Source organism: Mercenaria mercenaria, chromosome 7, assembly GCF_021730395.1.
Source record: "Mercenaria mercenaria strain notata chromosome 7, MADL_Memer_1, whole genome shotgun sequence".
NCBI lineage: Eukaryota > Metazoa > Mollusca > Bivalvia > Venerida > Veneridae > Mercenaria > Mercenaria mercenaria.
In genome coordinates this window covers 42,994,580-43,019,384 of record NC_069367.1, presented here as the reverse complement: position 1 = coordinate 43,019,384, position 24,805 = coordinate 42,994,580, and the positions used below count along the sequence as shown (strand labels likewise).

General features: G+C 33.5%; 1 protein-coding gene across 5 annotated transcripts; it reads left to right on the top strand.

Moving 5' to 3' along the window:
• The first annotated feature begins 954 nt into the window (after positions 1-954).
• LOC123554287 (uncharacterized) lies at positions 955-24,531 on the top strand. Of its 5 annotated transcripts, none has more exons than XM_053548270.1 (16): positions 955-1,272; positions 1,484-1,578; positions 2,445-2,490; positions 6,267-6,432; positions 7,901-7,979; positions 8,386-8,832; positions 10,223-10,321; positions 10,785-11,032; positions 12,488-12,671; positions 14,667-14,779; positions 16,670-17,075; positions 17,481-17,609; positions 17,754-17,883; positions 18,735-18,864; positions 19,130-19,337; positions 20,513-24,531. In XM_053548270.1, exons 5-16 carry the CDS (start codon positions 7,973-7,975, stop codon positions 20,605-20,607), a joined length of 2,196 nt encoding a protein of 731 aa, XP_053404245.1. In that variant the 5' UTR covers positions 955-1,272; positions 1,484-1,578; positions 2,445-2,490; positions 6,267-6,432; positions 7,901-7,972; the 3' UTR covers positions 20,608-24,531. The 5 variants fall into 5 exon arrangements, with proteins under 5 accessions (XP_053404245.1, XP_053404244.1, XP_045200260.2 ...); XM_053548269.1 differs by having other exon boundaries at positions 8,380-8,832; XM_045344325.2 differs by lacking the exon at positions 6,267-6,432.
• The last annotated feature ends 274 nt before the right edge of the window (positions 24,532-24,805 follow it).

Here is a 24,805-nt window from a genome sequence, read left to right as displayed (position 1 = left end):
CTCTATCCTTGATTTTTGATTCATAACATAAAATGTTGTCTCAAGTCTCCATTTATACTGATTTTCAACACAATAAGCCTGCCAAACATTTTAATAACTTGACGTTATTGGCGTTTATATTTCAGGCTAATATTCTGCTGATTAAAAATAGGGAAAGCTTAAAAAATAGGTAAGTGGCGGAGAATGTTTCAGAGAATGCAATATAGAAGAAGATACACAACTGGACCCAGAAGACGTCACATGACGTTGCATTAACTTATTATTTGTTCAAAATATATGATTTTCACATATCAATGAAGTATTCCCTATTCTATATAATATTACTTTTCAGTGACTCTTTTGTGATATATGAAGCAACGACAACATTTTCCCGAGTATTTATTGAACACCCATTGAACACGCTTTATTTTAAGAAACTCCATTTTACACCGAAAATGTTTTGACATCTCTTTGAAAATCCTTAACATTGATACACAGGTATTCAGGATCTATTCTTTAAAAATATGTCACATGTTATGTTATATTGTAGTTTCCGCGTGATATGTTAATGGAATATTTACAACTCAACCCCATCTAATAATAACCAAAGACGGAAAACAACGAACGAAGTGGAAATTTCCGACTAGTTAACGGGATTTCCATTTACCTTTGTTGTATATAATATATAAAATGATAATGCATGCACTCAATTAAGTAATTTATTTTTTTTTAATTTTTTTTTTTGCAGTATTTCTAAAATGTCTTGTTTCCAAATATATGTGAAGGGCTGGCATTTTTATAGTTCCGACTGAACAGTGAGCCATCTACCGTCTTCGGATACTACATGTAAACATTGCATGAAGGAATGTCATTGCTATTTATAGAAATGTAACAGTATTTGATAACCTTCCCATGATGCTTTGTATGTCGTACGTAATACATTGATATTGCGCATGCGATGTTGAGTCAGTTTAGTGTATGCGAGCGGCTTGAGTAAATCTATTTTCATATATACGATATTTGTTGTTAATCATATAATGCAGAGATTAACTCTTTAAACAAGAAAATAAATAAGTTCAGAAATGTAGACCAACAGCGTCTGTTTAACTAAAGAAAATAACTGAAGTAAATATGCTTTAATATAAATTTCAAGCGTATAGGTAATTTAACCGATATGAATATCGTATGTTCAAATCGCAGGAAAACGACAGCGATATAGTGTTAAATCAGTTTTGTTAAACAGAAAGTAGGCAGGTGGGAAAAGGAAGTAAATTGTTCACATCGAAACCAAAAGTACGTTGAAAATCGTTGAATAACTTGTAATGTAATAATTATTTATATGAATAATTATAGGTCATATAGCGACTAGATTTTTAAGAATATTGATACAGATATATATACATGTATGCTTAAATATAAGACGTGCGTTAAAGTGTGTTTTGTTTGACATTTTTTATTTATGCTTTGAACTTGATATAGTTTTGTTTTGTTTACTTTTTGACAGACATTGACATCGAATTACAAGAAACGAGATTCAGAATACAGCTTTAATGTGGAAATAATGAGAATTTCTAGGTATCAACGAAACGAATAAATCAGGTATTAACTTTAAACTTAAAGTGATAAATACAACGTAATATTATTACATACACCTGACACAGATAAATCCTATTCATATATAAATACTATGAAAATGATTTGTTGTTGTCAGTCTCGACGATTTACCGTGGTAAACTAAAAATTGTTTAGAATATCAATTTCTTAGAGCAGTTCTGATTTATTGGTTGTCTATATACTCGCAGAGTTGTCCAATGATCGTAGTATACCTCAGGGCCTACATGTATGAACTTATACAGCTGCAGACACTTTACAGACAAAAACAAAGGGTAAAACTCTGGAAATAACTTCGGGACTGGGTTACTATGAATAAATGACTATCTCAGAGTGATCATTCTTTGGTCCTCTTAATAAAGCAACAGTCTATATCTGTGCAGTGATCCAAATATAACTACGCTGCATTAGAAAATAAAAGACCTAATTTGATCAGCTTGTCTGAAAATAATCACATGCAGACCAGTTCATGCAATATGATTAGCACATTTTTAAAATTAATTGCACATGTATTAAAATTTTCACAAAAGTACCGGAGAAACTCTTGCGAGATCTAAACACTAATTTTATTTGCAAATGTTTAGCCTGCTCTTTCTTTAATTTCTGCCTAATAGTTTGACACTTTATGCTAAACAAAACACCGATAAACTGGAAAAATTACAAACATGGCACACGAAATAGCCCTTGAGAATTACATGCCATCATATGAAACTTTTGAAGTAACGTTAATTTGCCTACATATAACATACACAGATAAGGCATATGGCTATTTGAGTACTTAAATGCATACAAACTATATTACCTAAGTATATTCAAGAACTTATATTTGTTAATTTAGTAAATTGCTTTTTCAGGAATGTTAATTCACTTGGTGTACAAGGGTTAGAACTAAACCATATGGTAAGAAAACCTTTTTTAAGCCATCAAGGTCAGAAATGACCTCAAAAATGAGCTTAAGACTATAACTGATTTTAACAAGTTCATTGGACTTAAGGAGACCTAGAGCGGTTAAAGATCCAAATACTCAAGGATTCTTTAGCTTCATAGAGTTGCCTTGTTTATTTTGTGCTTAGTAGTTTTTCCTATGTTAATTTAGTGATATTACTTTCTTTGCGTTGCTGCATGTTATGTATAATTTGCCTGTACAAGTATATACGAATTATTGCACTATTTTACATGCTTTCCCTGAATTACATTTTCCTTTCTCATCTTTGTGTCCTACAACTTGTTTTGATTTGTACTAGTTTTTTCATTCTGCTTAAGAATGTATCAGGATTGTTGCTACAGTTTCTCGTCATGTTTTCACAATCAAACTAAGATTTGGTTGGTTGCTTTCTAAACTTCCAAAGGATCCTCTTAAAGACTGTATTAATGATCACCACTTTTAAAATGCCATGCTAAGGCCATTAAACTCCAAACTTGCTATATTTTCTTGTCCTGTCGGAATATGGAGTCCACACAATTTGTCTATATTACAGAACTACTCTTAAGCCGATGCAACAGGGGCAAGATGGGTATTGCAAGTTCCATTACCTCACATAAAAAGTTCAATTAAACTTAGTCTGATATTTTAACGCTTGGTTATGCTCTGTACTTTCAATAGATTTTCTTATACATGTTGTCAGCATAGTCTATTGTTTCGAGACATTACCTTGGTGTTTTAAGACGTTGATATCCTTCGGACACCGGACACATTTTTATGCAATCTCGCCTAGGCATAATGTTTTTGACAACACAGAAAATGACGTCACTCGACCATCAGCTAATTCCGGAAGCAAAGAAAATGAAAGTTGACACTCAGTCAGGCTAAACTTGAAAACGAAAGTCATTTTTGCATTGGTCGATAGTCAGGGATCAACCTGTCAAAATGTATGCGCGTGGAGTTATTTTATTTTATTTTATTTATTTATATATTTTTTTTGCTAATGGGAAGTCAATTTTCAGCATTTTCTAAAATACCTGAGCTTTAGCACGACATGTCAGCTTTCCATCTACGATAAGATATTTGAACTAGAAATAAACACATATCCCACAGGGGTCCGTAACGGAGCAAGGGTGCATAGAGACTTTTGGAACTTCGTCAAATCACTCAAAAGGTCCTTTTTGATGTAATAAATGGTCAGTTTATGTCTCGGATGTACGATATTTCCGTATTTGAGAGCTGCAGACCTAGACATTTAAGAAATATTTTCAAAATGAATTTTATTTAATAAATGTTTCTACGGAGGCGTGAAAGGGTCATCAGACGTAAATACGTTTTATTACGTTACATGTACGAAAGGGATATCAATCTAAAGAGATTCAAATTCCTGCATATATATTTTTTGAATAATGCAGTTTTAATGTTGAAGACAAATGTGTGATCAAAGAAATATAAAGTGAAATATTTCCATTGATATATGTGCACATGAACTTTTTTAGAAATTACAAAGTTATGAGGTTAGATTCACCGTCGTAACGCCACTAAATACGTTCTATTGCCTTTTATTAATACATTTGTATTTTACATCTAGATATGTAATGCAAATATTGAGGTGTTTTCAAAAACAGTATAATCAAATTGAGTTTTACTAGTTGTGTCGTTAAAATGATTAATATGTACGTAGTTCTGTTTTTGTGCATTGAAAATTGAGACAGTGGGACATTGTACAATTTTGGTTTTGATAACATTAATAAACATGCGATTACGTGACAAAGTAGTAATGGTAATACACACTATGTACAGTGTTAAGCGAATTATCTTGTTTACTTTATTTTAAACCGGATGCGAGCTTTTTGTTAAAGTATTTTTGACCTTGTTATTTTTGTATCATAATACCTCTAATGGTTAATACAAACCCACGATTCCCTGTTTTGATTATTAAGGGTTAATAATGAGAATGTCTTACAACAAATATTTCAAAACATTTAAATCTTGTAACTAAATTGTTTTAAGTTACAGTACTTTCGCGTTCGTCCAACTGCCGTCAAAAAGCACTGGGAGGAGCAACAAGTGACGTCCTTTCTTTTGATGGCTTTTTACAGACAAATTTTCAACATCAGCATGTCAGCTTACTAAAAATAATAATATGGCCCATTCACATAAGCAAATAATAAGCAATATAATATAAATATAATATCTATTGATGCATGGCAAATGTCAAAAATAGTAACCAGTAAGTGCTACAAGAACCTCACACATCCGATCAAACCATTTTGGAGTAAACGTCCTTGGTAGATTATTAAATTGCAATTGTATAACATCTTATAAATATGTGTCGAAGTTTACATATAAAATGGTCAATTATTACTTTAACGACGAGGAAGGTGGTTGCTGATGCATGTGAACATTGCATGTGCATGTTGCTGCTGCTTATAATTTTAGAAACATAGTTTTCCAAATATGGCGACGTATGTAAGCTAGAGTATATGGTTTAATTATAAATTGAGTTAATATGACTTTTACCTTACTAAAGTCAAAAGTAGATTGTGCATGTATGCTACAAAAGTGAGTTCAATGTTCAAGCTTTGTTAACCACCCTGCTAAAGCCTTTGATCAAGGTATGGCAATCTAACTTATCTTAACTTTCGTTGGTTACGGTTAACGAGTGAAGCTACATACTGTATATATTTGGACTGCTTTTGTTTTGCAATGATATTTAGAATGAAAACTTTACAACTTTGATATTTACAAATGAATTCATTTTGTAATAACATGAAAGACCTGTTCTACAACGTCACCTTAAATTATCTTTTTTACAAGTTCGCAATTGTATAGCTAGCCTATATTGCTACAACAAGACCATAATTCTATGCCTGGCACATGGCCAGAAGAGGTTTTATCCCAGGACATAAACTATGTTTTTAAAGTTTGAAACAAATAGTGTCCTTTAATTTAACCATTTTTCAAGGCACCATTATATCCGAAGGAAATTCAGTTTACAAAAGTGACAGGGTCGTGTGCTTGATTTTTTTGTAGGCTGATTACAAAATATTCGTCCTCTGGTCAATTTTCAAATAAAAAGAAATACAATGCATATTAAAGCAAAAATGTCTGATGTAAACCTTGTGGAAAAAGGCATAATTTAATGATAAATAAATAATGATATCTTTTTTAAAATATTCTTTGGAAGCTTAGAATGCAACCAACCAGAATAATAGCAGACTCGGTTTGATTGAGTCTGTACATGAGAGGTAATGAAATGTGCAACACCTCTCACACACCCTGGCACCGGCTTAAGCGAAACTCTATTACATATCTATTGAATGGACTCCATGATCCCAAAAGAAACAGAAAATATAAATACACTGAAGCCTAACAGTGTTATTGAATCGGTGAATTGCACGCCAGATCATCTCAGTGAACAAGTATATGAAATATCAATCCAGTACCAGTAGTGGTTACTGAGATACTGAGGTACCAGCTTATATACAAAAACTTAATCAATATATCGGCTAGTCGAAGAACGGGTATAACTTTTGTGAAGCAGTAATCCAAAACCATGAAGCTTGTGCGTTCCATGTTAGAAAATCACTTTAAATAGATGTATAAAGTTTCAATCCATTTCAATAAAAACATAATTAAGCATTGCTAACTCACAAAAAGGAAGGCAAAAAATAAGTTGTGAAATGCATATTTTTTAACATAAATGAGAAAGTGTATGAAGTTTCAATTTTATTCGATCTTATTGTTACAGAGATACCAGCTTACAAAGCCCGCCCGCTTAGCTCAATAGGGAAAGCGTAGATCTACGGATCTCGGGGTCGTGAGTTTGTGACCTGAGCGAGGCGAATGTTCTCCGTGACGATTTGAGAAAGACATTGTGTCTGAAATCATTCGTCCTCCACCTCTGATACATCAGGGTAAGTTGGCAGTTACTTTCGGAGAACAGATTTGTACTGGTACAGAATCAAGGAACACTGATAAGGTTACCTGCCCGCCGTTACATAACTGAAATACTGTTAAAAATGGCATTAGACCCATAACAAGCAAAAAACGAGAGAACCATGATGGTCCTGAATCGCTCACCTGTCCCCACATGACCCAGTTTTGAACTGAGTATGACGTCGTTTGTTCTATTATTTGACATAGTGAGCTAGTTTTTGAGCTCATGTGACCCAGTTTTGAACTTGACCTAGATATCATCAAGATAAAAATTCTGACTAATTTTCATAAAGATCCATTGAAAAATATGGCCTCTAGAGAGGTCAAAACGTTATTCTATTATTTGACCTAATGACCTAGATTTTAAAAGCACGTGACCCAGTTTTTAATTTGACCTAGATATCATCAAGTTGAACATTCTCGCCAATTTTCATGAAGATCTCTTGAAAAATATGGCCTCTAGAGAGGTCACAAGTTTTTTCTATGTTTAGACCTGCTGACCTAGTTTTTGACCGCACGTGACCCAGTTTTGAATTTGACCTAGATATCATCAAGTTGAACATTCTGACCAATTTTCATGAAGATCCATGAAAAATATGGCCTCTAGAGAGGCCACAAGGTTTTTTCTATTTTTAGACCTACTGACCTAGTTTTTGATTGCACGTTACCCAGTTTTGAACTTGATCTAGATGTCATCAAGATGAACATTCTGACCAATTTTAAAGAAGATCAATAGAAATATTTGGCCTCTACGGAGGTCACAAGGTTTTTCTATTTTTAGACCTACTGTCCTTGTTTTTGACCGCACGTTACCCAGTTTTCAACTTACCCTAGATATCATTAAGTTAAACTATCTGACCAATTTTCATAAAGATCCCTTGAAAAATGTGACCTCTAGGATGGTCACAAGTAAAAGTTTATGCACGGACGCACTGACGGACGGACGCACAGACGACGGACGCTGCGCGATCACAAAAGCTCAACCTGTCACTTTGTGACAGGTGAGCTAACAAACCAGCTTACACACATGCTTATATGTAATACTTCGGGACGCTGACGCCGAGGCAGGGCAATATCTCTATCGATTCTTTGAACATTCAACCTGAAAAACAATATGTTTGGCCGAGTTTTTTGTCTTAAAGTGGAACTTAACAAACGATATTGCATTTTCATACAAATTATCACTTTTATGATTTTACATCATATTGTTAGTCTATGTCAGTCCTCATTGAAATGCCCATTTCGATGCAATTTATTAAAATATGGCAATAAATATCTAACATCTTAGCCTGTAAAATATCAAATAATTTTATTTACTTATAACTTCTATACAGCAAATTTGATTTTTTAATACAAATTTTAAACATAACAAGGCTTGTCTCTCAAACTGCTGATAGAGGATGATTGTGCTGTACTTTAAATTTAGCTCATCTATTCTCTCAACAGATCTTTTATCGCACACAAATCCAGATTCATTATCCATAATGGTTGAGTAGTATTCCTTTGATATTCACAACAATGTCAGGTAAGTAGTCTACATATTGACAAAATTTTGCATGCTCAAAGTGCTTTGTATATACTATCGCTTAAAAGGGCTGAGATCTTGTGTCTTGTTCTGCATGGTTACTGATTTTGCCTGAGCTACCTGTAGTGTGTGAATCGACAACGAGAAAATAGCAAATACCATATCAAAACACAGTCGAATTCCTAAAACAAAGCATGTTTAACCTGCTCTACATTTGTCATTTCGATAAGTTTTCCTTATTACTGGACACCACCAGTATTAACTTCGCTTTTAGTTTTACATTCCCATTTGTCCCAATTTACAATATATAATTATGTATTACAGTATGACTACATAGAGTAAACAAATATTGTCGCTTTTGTTTCCTAACTGTTATATAGAAGATGATCAACTATTTCAGTTTTAGACGTGGCATCAAAAACAGCCGATGCGGCACGGTACAAGTATGATGTTTTCATCGTTTACAAAACGGATGAGGATGAAGATTTAGCATTACAAATAGACAAGGAACTGGAGAGGAATTCCTTAAAGGTTATAGCACAGTGGAAGCCTGAGGCCTTTCCTGCAGGGCATCCGATATTTGAAAGTATCGACAAGTGTGTTAATAACTCTGCAAAAACATTAGTTATATTGACAAAGCAGGCGTTGGAAAGCAAATGGATCATATTAGAATTGATTCATACCATTGAACAATCAAAGCGGCGCAACGTGTTGACATTAAGACTTCTTTTACACGGTGTAAACGACAAAGACGTAAAATTTCTTAAACGAGGACTTCTAGCATCTGTTCCACACTTTTCTTTAGACTTAAAGAAGGACGACTGGGCAGAAAGACTGATAGAAAATATTCAGAGTAAGTTTTCAATAAATATGTTGTGTGCAAGAGCAAAACGTATACGAAATGTTCTTTCTTATATCAAGGTGTTTGAGCAAAACTTCTAGTATTGAAGTTCTTATTTCGTAAAAGATGTACAAAATATAAACACTTCTTAGCTCCTTTATCATGGATAAAAAGAAATAGAGTTTGATCTGCTAGGAAAATATATATTTCAAGGGACCCATCTCAACATAATTAAGGTATATTATACTCGGTAGGAAAACGTCCCTATAACGGTGATAAGGTCTGACGTATTATGTCATTACTTTGCGATGGGATATACATTTGCCTTTGTCTGTCTGTCCATATGTTTATACGTCAGAGAAAATTTGTGTTGCACATATCTCAGGAAGTATTTGACCTTCCATCAAGACAGTTATGGTGATACTGTTAAACATTTGAAGTTTCGCATATCAATTTTCATTTTTAGCTTTCCTGAGCACAGAAAGTTCAAGGTGAGCTATTTTTGTAGCTGTGTGTCCGTCGTCCATCTTTGTCCACCTTGATCCGTCGTACACAGTTTCATTACACTCTAGGGGTCACAATTTTAGCCCCAATCCAAATGAAACACAGTCAGAATCTTTGTTTTAACATGCAGACTTTGAAACTGGGTCATATTTGTTAAAAAACAAGGTCACTGCGTCAGATCATAGATGCTATAATTTGCTAAATCTATATGAAAAATGGTCAAAGTGTTTATCTTAAAAACCAAAGGCCAAAATCACTATTTACACATTCGAGGCCTTAATTACTATTTGATAATTTCAAAATTTATGCCAACCCTCCAGTAAAGCATAATATTTTCAAACTTATTATAGTAATATGCTCGTGCTTCCTACTGTACATAATGTAAGGAATTTATATTGAGATGAGCCCGTTGAAACATCGATCGTCCTCACAGTTCACATTCCACTTCGACATAATTCGCAAATGACTATTAGAACTAAAGGTAACACGATATTTAACTTTTCAATCGCTACTTACAGTTTATAACATCAATTATCTGATAGATCTAATTCGACGAAGCGAAAGTCATGCAATAGAACTGTGATAATAGACTGTCAAGGTTCATAGGTTTTTACACACTGATGAAATATTATCGTAAGAAATTAACATGTGCTCTGTGTTTAATTCATAAAATTTTCATGCTGAATTTGGTGCTGGTCCCTTTAAATAGGATTTGTGTTTGTCTAAAGAAGTTAAATAAATCAAGCAGCACTTCCCGTTTAAGTCGCCATATAACCTACAATTCCGTCGGCGCCACGTTAAAACCTACTTGAAAGCATTTTCGATTTCTTAGATCAGGAGTTATTCTGTACCTTGGTCTCCAAACTGTCTTACTAATTAAAGATTTCTTTATCTACAGATGAAGTACCATTACCGGATATTTTGCCTCTAGAAGGAAGCCTTGCACATGGATTAGTGTTTTCGCATTATTCTGGTTTTTTGTCATACGTCCTACCAGGTTGGTTACAACACATGGCGGTTCGGATAATGTATGCAGGCCATTGGGCAATATAACTAAAACCCTTTTCCAACAGTTTTACAAATATTAATTCTTCCGTGAGGACTTTTGACACTACTTGCCACACGGAAGCTAACACTTATCTGTCCTCATTTTGTGACTTTCATTAAGAATAATCTGATACGTTTTCACTGAAATTTGTACAAAATTTGTCAGAAAAACAAAGATTACGCCAAAAACAAAATAATAGAGAGTTAAGTTAGAGAAGTACAGCTGTATTAGAAAGACCATTCATGAGCGCCATGTTGATTATATAATAACTTGAGAGGCTGTTAGTGAACAAAAGAGTACCAGTTGCGTTTTGTTTTTGAAGTTACAATTATCTTAGACAATTTTTTCTGACTGAAATTATTATAGTATATTTTCACCTGACAAATATATTATTTAAATATATATATTGCAGTACTTAGAGAAACCATAGAGAAGACCCGAATATATCGTGACATGCCACATAACGTGTCAAGAAAGTATTACATTCTGTTGCCGGAATCGTGCAGAATTTACGACACTTTAGAGGGTTACGATGAGGAAAATCAAATTCGCATAGAAAAGGGGGATAACACAGAATTCAAGAGAATGCATGCAGGAAAAACAAGAACATTTAAAATATCTATATACAATATTTCAAAGCAAACTGCATCAGGAATTGAGGTATTTATAATTATATGTTGTGAACTAGCCGTAAGCAGCAACAAACATTGAACGATCACAAAATTTATTCATAGAAATTTACAAAATGCAATATTAAATAGAATGCCTGAAACAAAGTTTTAAAATTTATAGAACCAAAACACTAAGTAAAATCATAATGCATGCATTCAAACACCTTTTCATCAATTAAATACTATGTCTGGAATATTTTAAAGGACAGAAGAAATGCATTAACGCCAGAAACATAAGCCTGTTTTCATATGAATCCCACTTGTCATGGAAATAATAACATGTCTTGAAATGATGTGAACTTCTGTCGTCTGTATGACAGTCGTTTGAACAACACATCATGTAGATTATATATTACTGATTTTTCAAAACTTTATTTGTCAAATAACATTTGCAAGTGTGACCTTATTTTAAATATGCAACTAACTTAAAGCAATCCTACAAAATAAAGTTAGAAATCAAATTTTCTATATTTCTACGTTAAAAGCGAGTTCTGACAGAGTGAATAGTTTTGAATGATCCGTTAAAAATACTTTATATATAAATAAGGGTCTTTCTGAGCTGGTTCTCTATGGTACAGCAAACATCTTTGACACATTTAAAGTCGCCTGTATTAGTTGACAATTACTAGAATATTAAATGACTGACTCTGTCAGGATTTGTCGCAATTTATTTCAAATGTGCTCTTCGCTATTTAACGTAACTATTAGTATCCATAGACTTTGATTTATGTGAATTAAACCTTTGGGGACTATTGCTTAACTCAAAACGATTTTACTCTGTGTTTTGAAGGACAGTAGATCAAATGTCAAGTTCACAGTGATCTAAAGCTGAAAACTGTTTCCGCTCCATTACTAAGGAAAGCTTTGGCCTGTACCGACATGCCATCAGGGGGATATGTAGTTTTTAAGACAGCTCTTATCGGTTCATTTTGTTTCAAATTATTTAAATCGTTTGACATATAAACACAGCTTAAGGTTTTATTTTTGATATTTCGTTAAAAGGTTTAACGTTTTATAATAGTTTTTTTAAAAAAAATTCAAAATATGGTTTTCTCAAAACAACGTCAGTATTAGAAACATTTACATAATTATATCAAAGAGATAAATCATGTAATTGTTTAGTTTACTTATAAATATGTGATTGCCTCCTGTTGTTAAATGAAGGTAGATACGAATGCTGATTTTTTGTTTTAGTTATCACTGGACATGTAACAACTCGGTCACCTCAAAAGCGTTTGCTGTCAGAACAACTTAAACCTATATTTCACTTGTGTGACCGTCGATGCTCAGTTTCTCTTGATAGCACGTACACATGGAAACTCAGTTTAGGAGGCTGCGTTTTTGGAACGTGGCTTTCCCTGTTGGATATTCTTTCTTGTTTTTGTGATTAATTTTCAGTGGTTTTTGTTTTGTGATACAGGACTGTAACAGTGTTTATTTTCAGAGCTATTATTTCTTCGCTGACTTCCCGAATGTTTTGAAAGCTATGTACACAATGAATGAGAAAAGTTTAGTTAAACTTGACATGCGTCTACAGCTGGCACGATTCTGCCATGTATTAGGAGACGTAGTAAACCATGCTGAAAATGAATCATGCTTTGATACAGTGAAGATAGTCCGTTACGATGGTAAGTGGGTTATACAGTAACAGAATAAATTATTATATATATATAGACTTTTTTACAGATTTTATTATTCATTGATTTTTACACTTCCAATTTGCTAAATCGAGGTAGATGCGAATTGCTGAATTCCTGTATTAGTTATCACTAAACTAGTAACAACTCAGCCACTCTGAAAAAGTTTATGTTTTCAGCTCACCTGAGCACGAAGTGTTCAAGGTGAGCTTTTGTGATCACCCTGTGTCCGGCGTCCGTCGTCGTCCTTCGTCGTCCGTCGTCCGTCGTTTGTCGTCCGTCCGTCGTCGTCAACAATTTGTCTGTTAACACTCTAGAGGTCACAATTTTAGCCTTATCTTAATAAAACTTGGAAAATTTGTTACCCTTAATAAATTTTTGGACGAGTACGATATTGGGTCATCTGGAGTCAAGAACTAGGTCACCAGGTCAAATGGACAGAAAAGCTTGTTAACACTCTAGAGGTCACAATTTTGGCCCAATCTTAATGAAACTTGGTCAGAATGTTACCTTTAATAAAATCTTGAAAGAGTTTGATACTGGGTTACCTGGGGTTAAAAACTAGGTCACCGGGTCAAGTCAAAGGAAAAGCTTGTTAACACTCTAGAGGTCACAATTTTGACCCAATCTTAATTAAACTTAATCAGAATGTTACGCTCAATAAAATCTTGAACAAGTTCGATATTGGTTTATCTGGGGTTAAAAACTAGGTCACCAGGTTAAATCAAAGGAAAAGCTTGTTAACACTGTAGAGGCCACATTTTTGGCTGTATCTTTATGAAACTTGGTCAGAATGTTCAATTTGAATTTGAGTTATGTACAGTGAATATCTAGGTCATCAGGTTAAATCAAAGGAAATAGCTAGTTGACATTCTAGAGGCCACATTTATGACCATATCTTCATGAAACTTAGTCAGAAAGTTAATCTTGATGATATATAGTTCAAGTTCAAATCTGGGTCAGGTGGGGTCAAAAACTAGGTCACTGGGTCAAATCAAGGGAAAAGCTTGTTAACATTCTAGGGGCCACATTTATGATATATCTTCATGAAACTTAGTCGGAGTGTTAATCTTGATAATTTTTAGGTCAAGTTTGAATCTGGGTCATGTGGTGTAAAAAACTAGGTCACCGGATCAAATCGAAGGAAAAGTTAGTTAACACTTTAGAGGCCACATTTATGACCATATCTTTATGAAACTATCTTGATGATCTTAAGGACAATAGATCAGGTGAGCAATACAGGGCCTTCATGGCCCTCATGTTTATGTGTAAATGCAAACATTAAACTTTATATCTAAGAATGAATGCATTACAGTCAATCTTAGTCATAATGTTAATTGACAGCGAATGCTATTGTATTTAGATTTAGTGATGTGGGGAGGTATTTAGTTCGTAACTGATATTTCTAAACGACTGAAATCCTATCGAAACTCATAAAACCATTGTTGAAATTTGAACAAAACTCTCAGTTTTCGCCCTTTGCCTGCTTTTAAAAGGGCAAATATAGAAGATTTGGTGTAAGTTATATTTTAGTGGTGTTGTCAGTTATTACGTTCGTACTCTAAAACGCGTTACAAGAGAAAGTTGGGCAAATTTTTGTCGTAAAAGTTTAGAAGAATTTGTTTACACGAAATTTGCCGTCGGCGAAACAAGGTCAGTGCATCATGTATAGGTCAATGTCATAAAATGGTTCCAGATCCCGTAATGTGGTATGGTAATGTATAAGGGAACTTTTACACTAATCTGTTAAAAAAACCTGCTGTAACAGCAGTGTGATGCAGTTTCCGCCTTATGTGTGAGAGGTCCGTGGTTCGAGTCTTGATCAGGGATTAAATATTTGCATGTTCAAGATGAGAAATATTGTTTTATCACGGAATTTTCTTTCAAATGCTGGTAACTTTGTGTTTTTGATAAAATGCTAGAAACAGTTCAGTGCGAAATAATTGATACTTAATTTCCTCATGATGAAAAAGATTTCTTTTGCAGAAAAAGTGACGACAATGCAAAACGCTTTATTTCATGCTGTGAAAGGGAGTGTTGCCACAGAAGTCAGGGCAAACTGCCCTGGACAAGATATCAACAATTCGTTGAAAGAAGAGGTAATTTAAAATTAAATGCATAGAATCATTCGTTTGTGTTTATTGCTTGTTTCATATGAAACTCTAATACATTTACGTTAGTGTATCTACCAACATTACTATATGTAGTGGGACTATATCAGAATCACTTTTAACCAAACGCCTGTACTTCTGTCCCAAAACATAAGACTCCAATCTAGAAATGAATAGAGATTAATTAAAATGCACATGAACCTTCAAATGAACTTTGTACAATCGTAGAAGATGAAAATCATTCCTTTGTATTTCGATTTTCTCATTTTTTAAATAGAAGAACATTTTTTGTTCTATTTTATTAAAACTTGATGCATAGTGTTGATATATAGAGTACATAATCTATAACTCTGTAAGTCATCCACACCTTTCGTACTAAAGTGTTCATATCTCTGTACGAACAGTATATCTCAAGCAAATCCAAGGCATTCAATGGAAAGCGATGCAATGCTATCATTGATGAAATAGGAAGTACAAAACAACAGAATCAGGCATCTGTCGCGAATAATGTAAAAATATTTAAGTTTTAAAATTTAAATTTGATTAATCACAAATTGAGTATTTTTTTGATATTTTAATGCATTATTTAGAATAAACACCATAATCGTTATGACCAACAAAGTCAGTAGAGATTCCTTTGCGAGCATAGCTCGCAACCTGGCGATATAATATCAGACTCAGTTTGATCTAAGCCTGTTAATAAGAGTTTAATCAATGTGCAACTACCCTCATGTCCTTGCCAATGGCTTAAGCAGTACATACTTATTTAGAATAATGAATAGACTCAGTGATACCAAGCGGCAAGAAAGTAGAACCACACTGGGTACAAACACGATAAGAAAAAGACATTTTACGGCCGCTAAGTATCATTTTAAGACTGCTTTAAAATCTAAAAAGATGACCTTTGGCATCATGGTATGCAAACAAGCTAGCTAGATAGCAACACATTTGTTTTGATTGGGTTTATTTATAAGGGACAAAAAAGCCGTTAGTAGTAGTTTAATCATTAATTATTCATAACTTTAGCTGTTTAAATGCATTCTGTTGCAACTTAACCTGAAAACAGACCATTGTTACAGACTAAGCCTGTAACAGACATAATGTCTAGAACGAAATATAATAAACATCCCTGCCTGTTTGTCTTTTTGGTATGCATGTATTGCATGCTCCCGTTTAAGACAAATTTTAAAAGAAATTTCGAAAGATACAGGTTTATCACACGTTTGACGTCTTGGCCATGTCTTGGTATTGCACTAGCGTAAAGCATATTTACATTAAAAGCGTTTAAAGTTTCGTTTTGTTTTGTTGTGTTTAACGTCGCAACGACACAATTATAGGACATAAGGCAACTTTCTAGCTTTGATGGTGGAGGAAAACCCAAGGTGCCACTCTGTGCATTATTTCATCACGAACTGGCACCTGGGTAGAACCGCCGACCGCCCTTCCGTAAGCCAGCTCGATGACTTCCTCACATGAAGAATTCAACGGCCCGGATGAGGCTCGAACCTACAGCGATAAGAGGCAAGTCATTTGAAGTCAGCGACCTTATTCACTCGGCCACGGAGGCCCCTTTAAAGTTTTTGAAATGATTGCATCTATAATAAATTAAGAAAGAAGAATATTTCAGGTTTCAGCAGAAAAAGTTAATATGTGTTAAAATAACCTAATATATTTGTCTGTAGAGATTGAATATGTTAAACTGGTTAAATGTTCGACAGACTTTTTTTATCTTAATACTTCATTCTGTCCAGATAATAACCAATCATTAAAAACCCTCTATTTACTGTAAGCTAAAAATGTGTTGATTAGATGTTTTTATGAGAAACTCTTTGTTGATGATACAAAAATTACCCATGTTTAAAAAACAAATCATTTCAGGACGAGCAACCACTGGCAGATAAAGAGACGAATGCTCAGTATGATACTTCAGTATCTTGTTTGCCAAATTTGGAAAAAGATGGTAAGGTAGCTGCCGAGATCACCAGTTATCTCCGCAGTAAAAATATAACAGTATATCTTGATAAAGGAAACGAAAGGGAATTTCATAAGCACCCAGCAAAGTGGCATATTTTTGTGCTTTCAAAGCAAGTCGTGATGGAACCTAACTCATTGTTAGTTAGATGTTCGAGTATCCTCAATGATGGGTTGAGTAGTAATTCATTGGATGTTCTACCAGTGATTGTTGACATAGCGCCAGTGGACGTTCCTCGGTATATCAAGTGGGTGACTTTAGTGAGTGCATCAGAACCGAAGTATTGCGAGAAGCTTTTAATGTCAATGAAAGGTAAGTCCTTAACAGTCGATAACATGCGTTCCTTTCTGTACATTTTCCTAACGGCACAAGGACAAATAGATTCATTTCAAATAGATCAACAAATAAAGTGTCGAGTTATTGGAAGCTCGTGGGATAAACTATATTACCTGACATAAATAAAAGTGGTTCACTAATCTATCAATCATAAATTTGAAATTATTTGACAATTGTTCTATGTCGGATATAAGACTTGTTACCTACTTTTTACCATCTACTTAAATGGCTGCATAAATATAGCGATGCAACTTTATTCGACTATCTATTAAAATACAAGCTACGACTACATTTAATTCTATTTGTCCAATAATAACCTCTTATAATAGTTCGATGCCAACGTTATACAATGTATATATGTTTGATTTGTATATGATTCAGGTGGTGTGGTAAGAATGAGGCATCGTCTGCCATCGGGTGATGTGGCAACAGGCCTGGCATGGGCTTATGTGATCAACTATCTAAGAATAACACTTCTGTGTAGATCAAAGCCAGAAATTGGGAATATAGGTATAATAAATCTTATATTTGCTACAGCGATCACTTCTAACAAAGCGATAATTTTTCGACGTGTTACATTTCGCTTCTTTTAGAATATCTATATCACATAATGTATTTTTTTATGAAATGTAATGGTTTTAGAATCTGTTTTAGATTTGAAAGCTCGGATCGAAAAATTCCTGGATGAAAAGAAAATACAATGCGGATGTATATTGAAAATGTTTCCAGTTTTGCCGAAATCATGTACATTGGAAGACGATTTACAGTTAAAAGCAAACGAAGGGTAAATCTACGTTTAAAAGTTTCTGTTGTGTGCATATTATAACTAAGAATTTGCAATGTGCATAGGGTATAACATTGGATTATTTTGTTTTAATAACATGTTTTGTTTTAATTATTTCATTAGATATATTCTTTTGATATTGCCTTAATTTTTTGTTGAAGAGATTAATCAAACTTACCCCTCTTTATACGAGTGTACTATTAATTACTAATATAATGTAATGTTCCTAGTTGAGTAGTCATTTTGACTGTACTTCGATAACGAAAATTTGCCTGTGTAATACGCATATTGTTACTCAATCCTAAATGGCAGATACAGAAAAAAATTTCATCCAAATTAGTTGTTATATTGGAAAACAAGTTGCCCGCTTGCACGCTGTTTTATAAGACTAATTATTGGGAATTAAATGCAAACTTTCTGACATTTGAATTGGATTAAAGATTAAATAACAAACACACTAACTTGATTATGATAAATACATCGCCGGACAACAATAGGTTGCTTTTCACACCTTACAAATAACATGGATAACTTTTGACACGCTGTGATATCGACGAAACCAGGTGTAAAAAACATTACAGGGAAGTTAACGGGACTGAAAAATCTCATCGAGCTAAACAAATTATCGAGCTAATCATATCGAGGTAATGATAAATAATTACATTAGAATATATAGGGAAAAATCGGGACCGACTAAAATACATCGTGCTAACCGGAGTATCGAGCTAAGCGATATCGAGGTAACGATATTCAACTGTATATCTATCACTATAATGTAAAATAATTGATCTGTTATCTCCGCACAGAGCAGGCGAGTGTGAATTAAGTTAACCTGTTACCATTTCTTGTAGGTTGAAGGAAGGTAGTGAGGTGATAAAATACCTAGGAAAGTTAGAGCCAGTGTATCAGAATACTGGTGGTCAGCTTGGGCGTCCATTCTATCTACATGTTTATATGTATACTGATCGCAAAACTCAGAGGGTAAGTTTTGCACATTAGCATGTTTTTTTGTTTTTTTTAAACATTTAGACTTCAAATCAATTTATGTTTGCATCTACTCAGGAGAGATATTTTGCTACATGACGACTAAAATTCGCCTGTTTTTATTATAAATGAATTGAGCAGATATCTAACAAATGATCTTTATAAAATTATTAATATGTTACTTTCATTTAATTGAACATAAATTTATATCGACAATTTACATCTGTGTCATGACATATGACTTTCAAGCAATACTTTTCAGAGTGTTTGCTTCATAGGGGAGTATTTTACGCCTGGCAATTGTTTGCATGCGATGGCATACAGCTACCCTTTTGCTGGACTACAGAATGAGGACATGGTAACGCAGGGAGAACGGGTCGTATATCTTGTTTCAGAAATATTAGGACTTAAACCAGTTAAACAAGAACTCGGTGACATGTCACATCTTGTTAAAATCATCTATTACGACGGTATGAAGTAAAAGTTTATAATTTGAAATTTCTGATATATATTGTTTCTGTGTACTATCTTTTATCGAAATCTATTCAATGAACATAATAGATTATAAGAATGTTGTAACTTGTCAGATTAGGCGTAGCATTTAATTCATAGCAACAGAAACATATTTTATCATGTTTTTCTGTCTATTAGTAGGTAAAATTGAAACATATTGCAAGGAGTATAAGAAAAAAAAGTTAATGAAATACCAACAGATAGCGGCTGGTATTATAGAACAAAAGTAGATTGTCTTGCACGCCTACTTTTCCAATGACAAGAACTTAGATACATTGATTTTAAAAACAAATTTCTTGTTGAACATTATGATTTTCGTCTATTGATTATGGAAAGGCGCAGCCTATTTACTTTCATTCTGTGGTGTCCATACATAGTGTAGCTGTTTAGCATAATAACGAACTATTTGGACAATTTCACACAACACGTGATATAAAATCATCATTGTTCGACTTAATAAGCCACTATTGAATTTAGACACGTTTAATCACATTTAAACATAATGACACAACACTCTGACATAAGAAGACAATACCTGGACAAATCCAGACAGTTATTTCCAGACAGTGATGAAATAACGTATTATGTTGACATAACAAGGCGCTTTTTGGACAAGTTTACATATTATTTAAAAAAAAAAATAGAATGTGCAATTCTCATAATAGCATGTCCCACAGACTAGTTCCTTAACTCTTAGTTAAAATATATTTTGACATAATAAAGTAAATGAAGGAAACTTTAAAGACAAACAAGTTTGCCAAAACTGTGAATATTTCATATAAACCGTGGCCTATAGAGAGGTTCACATGATTCGTTGACAAGAAGCGATATTTTCCACATAATACCGTAGTTGTTTGTCATATTGATAAGACATAATTTTGGCTATAAAACGTGGAAAAAGATCCATTAAGAAAATATACCTTCAAAGAAATCAAGAAATTGTGGCAAAATTATTATGCAATATGGACAACACAAATAAAAATGTACCGGCATAAGACAAAAGTCTTGTTTCATAGTTAAATATTAAAATGAAAATAACTGGAAATCTATATACTCGGGTACAGAATTAAAATAATTAAATATTTTGCAAAAAACAAACGTTATTCTTTCTGCTATCAATTATTTATTGCAGACAAACAAGAGTCACTGCTGTCGGCGCTCCAGAGACATATCCTGGAAGAGAGACATGCTGAGGTGTACGCACCAAACATAGTCAAAATGACGTAGGAATATCGTCGTATACTGCTGTACATTTACAGGCGTCTCGAACGTATGATGGTATATGTCTGCCACGAGATAACTAGGTAGCTATCGCTATACTTAAGAGGGGTATCAGTAGTCAAATGATCTCTAGATTTACATCATAATCTCGATACGTTTTGCGTAAATGCGCCAAGCTTCCATTCATTCGCTAGATACCATCTCGATACTTTCAGAAACTATCTTGATATTTCAAACAGTTCTTAAAAAGCATATCTGGGAACAATGATTTTCAGAAAAATATACAACTTTTCTTGGAAGTTTAGAATATTAAAGCCTCTCGTGCGTTTTCAAGCATGAACGCGAAATTTTGCGCTTAAGCATTTTCAGGAACAGTTAGAATATCTAGAAAGTATTATTTCTGAAATGTTTACAGAAAACAATGCACACAGTTCCTTGAAAGTTTACATTAGTATCGTGATCGCTACCTCGTGGCAGAAATATGCCACAACATAAACTTCTTGCATGGAACTGTTATAAATCATCTGTTTAAATGTGACAATATTCTTCATTTAAACTTATTATGCCGTATGAAGATTTATAACAATGTAAATATTTGTATGTTTCTTTCTTTCAAGATTCATTTATTTAATTTTTTGTAACAGTATTACATGCATAAACATTAAGATTTTTAATATATAGCATTTCATTTTTTAACATCATACATGCATATTTTTAACATATCGTCTATCAAATTGAATACTCTGGCAAAAATTAAAAGTACTGTTTACATGAAGAAAATGGCAACAGTAACCTAAAGCATTATGCGGGGAGTGAGAATTTTGTAAAAAATAATTTACAGGAGCTGCAATATTTACAGAAAATATGAAACAAATTTTATCGCAATCAGCAGTTAGGTGTTTTAAGATACAAAAAATCTATAAAGAAACATTAATTCATAATAAATTGTTAATTTATTAAAGATATATTATAACCATCTTTCCCTAAAATATTTGTTCAGTATAGATAATATTAATCTGACTCTCGACAGAAATGTTTAAATTTGATAGACATACAAAAGCTATTTATGTATATCTGTATCGCAATTAAGTCTACTTCATCACCACACCAGCGTGACAGCTGTAAAAAGTTTCCACATACATTCAGTCAGAACTGTAACAGTTACTTTTCGACCTTTCCAGATCTTTCAGCACAACATATGTTGTGTAAGTGGTACCGTTTAAAATTTCATGTTGGGTGGTTCCGATACTCCCGCTTTCATAGTTTTGGGTATGATGTCTGTTTCTAAATTTTGTCTGTTCTACAGTTTTTGTGATATGCAGGCTCCATAGCCTCGAATCCCTCTCTTTTAGTTCTGTCCATTGTTTTCTTGTTTAGGGCTAGACCTTTATTTCATCTGGGGACCATACGCTCCTTTTCACGGAATGGAAGATTGCAGTTGTAGATGTTTTTAGTATTTGAAATATGTGCAAATTTTGAGATCAGCTCAAACATGAACAGGCTCAATCAAAGCGATCATTTTTGTTGTGTTTGACAGCTAGTAATTCGAGTGTTTTGTGCTAAGGACAGTGTTTCTACTGCAATAGCAAATATATCAGAAGCTTTATTAATGTTGTAGGAAGGGTCTATTATAATGTGTTAATTACATATATTAAGGTAAGTGCGTCAAAAGACATTGGACGCGGGGGCATATATTAGGTTGTAGATCTGGAAGGACGTCTGTGAAATAATACAAATACAAATACATGGCATTTATATAGCGCAAAAATTATAAAATATTCTATTGCGCTTTACAATTACATAACACACATTTAACATATATACATACAAAATATGAACAGGATTCTAGAACTTAGATTTAAAGATTTGGACATATATAAATACTATTTTACACCACTTCTGAATATTTTGTATTTTAACAAGACTACACTCATTGTTCATAAAACTGCCTAAATAAATGTGTTTTCAGTTTTGATCTAAAGCTGGCTTCAGACTGAATGTTTTTCAGATAGCTAGGCAGATCGTTCCACCATTTGGGACCAATGACTGCCATAGATCTGTCTGCTAGTTTTGTTCGCCGTCTAGGGATGTTAAAGTTAGTGTCACTTTGTGAGCGAAGTCTGTATCGTTGTCGAGTAGGTACAAACATTTCCCTCAGATATACTGGAGCTGTACCATTGATGACACGGAAGACTATTACTAAAACTTTGAACATGACTCTAGCCTTAACTGGAAGCCAGTGTAATTCTTTCAGAAGTTCGGTACTTGGTTTTTCATAGGAAACATTCTTGACTACTCTAGCGGCATAATTTTGGACTCGCTGAAGTTTATTGATTTGGTAGGCTGGAATTTCTGTAAATAAACTGTTGCAGAAGTCAATGTGAGAATGAACCAATCCATGCACTAATGATTCAGTTGACTTCTGTGTGAGATGTTTCCGTATAGCCCTAAGGTTTCGTAACTGTGCATGAGCTATCTGACACTTTTTCTGAATGTGATGGTCAAAGTTGAGTGTATTGGTCATAGTTACACCTAGGTCTCTGACGTGATCGATGCATTTTACGTCACACCCACCAACGTTTACACTTGTGATGTCCAATTTCGCTAACTGTTGTCTTGTTCCATACATAATAATTTCAGTTTTAGACTGATTCATTTTCAGTTTGAAGGTTGTCATCCATTTTATGATTTCATTTAGACAACTGTCGAGTTGTTGAAGAACAGTTGTCTCATTTTGAGAATTTCCCGCTTGAATTTTTAACGCAATCTTGTGGTCGTCCGCGTATCCATAGAGATCATATGAATATCTTTAAATTTTATTTACACATTCATATCCGGCAGTTAAATGTTTTAGAGCAACTACGAACAGTGCATAATGTATGATCTCCCTTGTAATCAGGACAAAATGCCTGTAAATATTTTTCCCGTGCTACAAATTTTCCACGTTCTTTCTTTTTCACAAAATTGAAAGATAATTACACTGAAGGAAACTATCGAAAATGTGGCGGCTATAAAAAGTCTGCCTGTATTTGGCCTCGATAATATTTTCTGGTTCTATACATTCATTCGTACGCTAAAGCTGGTGCTGGGGGTATTGCACATTTCATTACCTCTCATGAACAGACTCAATCAAATAGATACCGCTACTTTCCTGCTTGGTTGCATTCTGTGATTTCAATGGATCTTCTCACAGATTGTATTTAAAAGTAAACAAATGAACGGTATTGATACGTTGTATATGCATTTAGATTAAGATGCGACTTGCTGGTAGTAAGTTTAAAAATATTTTATACATTTATTGCGTGATAGCATCAGACATGGTGGTCGATTACTGATATGTGTAATCGATTATTAATTGATTACATGCATGGACATATTTGGTGTAATCGATTATATCAATTACTTTCATTTGGGTCTGTAATCGAATACTTTGAGTAAAGTAATCATGATTACAAAATGATTACATTTGATTACTCGAATTTATTCAACTGTGAAACTTATAAACATGACAGTATACCTGTTAATTGCAATGCAGTACAATTATATATATATGCAAAGTAGAGCATAAATGCTATTAAGTATATTGTGCTTTTACTTATATAAAGCAGCAAAGTTTCTGGATCACGCATTTATTGTGTGATAGCAATCATAGTATAGGTTGTTGGGTGAACATCTTGCTAAGCATGTTAAAATCACGTGGGTATTAAAGTCTATACACCATTTAGTAGAAAAGTAGTAGTAGTAGCATTTTTAACTTTGGCGATGTCTAGCTTCATTATTGGTACAGTAATGGCAAAATATGCGATTGTCAATTCAGTCTCCGGAAATTAAAATTTTTCTAATGATTAAGTAATGTGTTATGTCTATTTTATAGTGAAGTGTGTAAAATGAAAGCATTTAGAAACCTTATTAGACATATGATTAAACAAACATTTGTATTTTTTTTAGTATTTTATATACCTTCATATTTTGTGAAGAACAATAATACAAATCATGTAATATAATTTATTAAATTTATTGTAATGATAACGTCAATCTAATGGTGCATAGTAATCAGTCAGGTTTGTGCTCGAGTTTAAAATCGGAGGCTTAAACTGATTATATATATTTTATGAAACTTTTGAATATTTTTACAATAGAAAATAATATTATTATTAAAAAATGCGTGTTGGGGATCAAAACAATTCTAATGTGAAACCTTGTG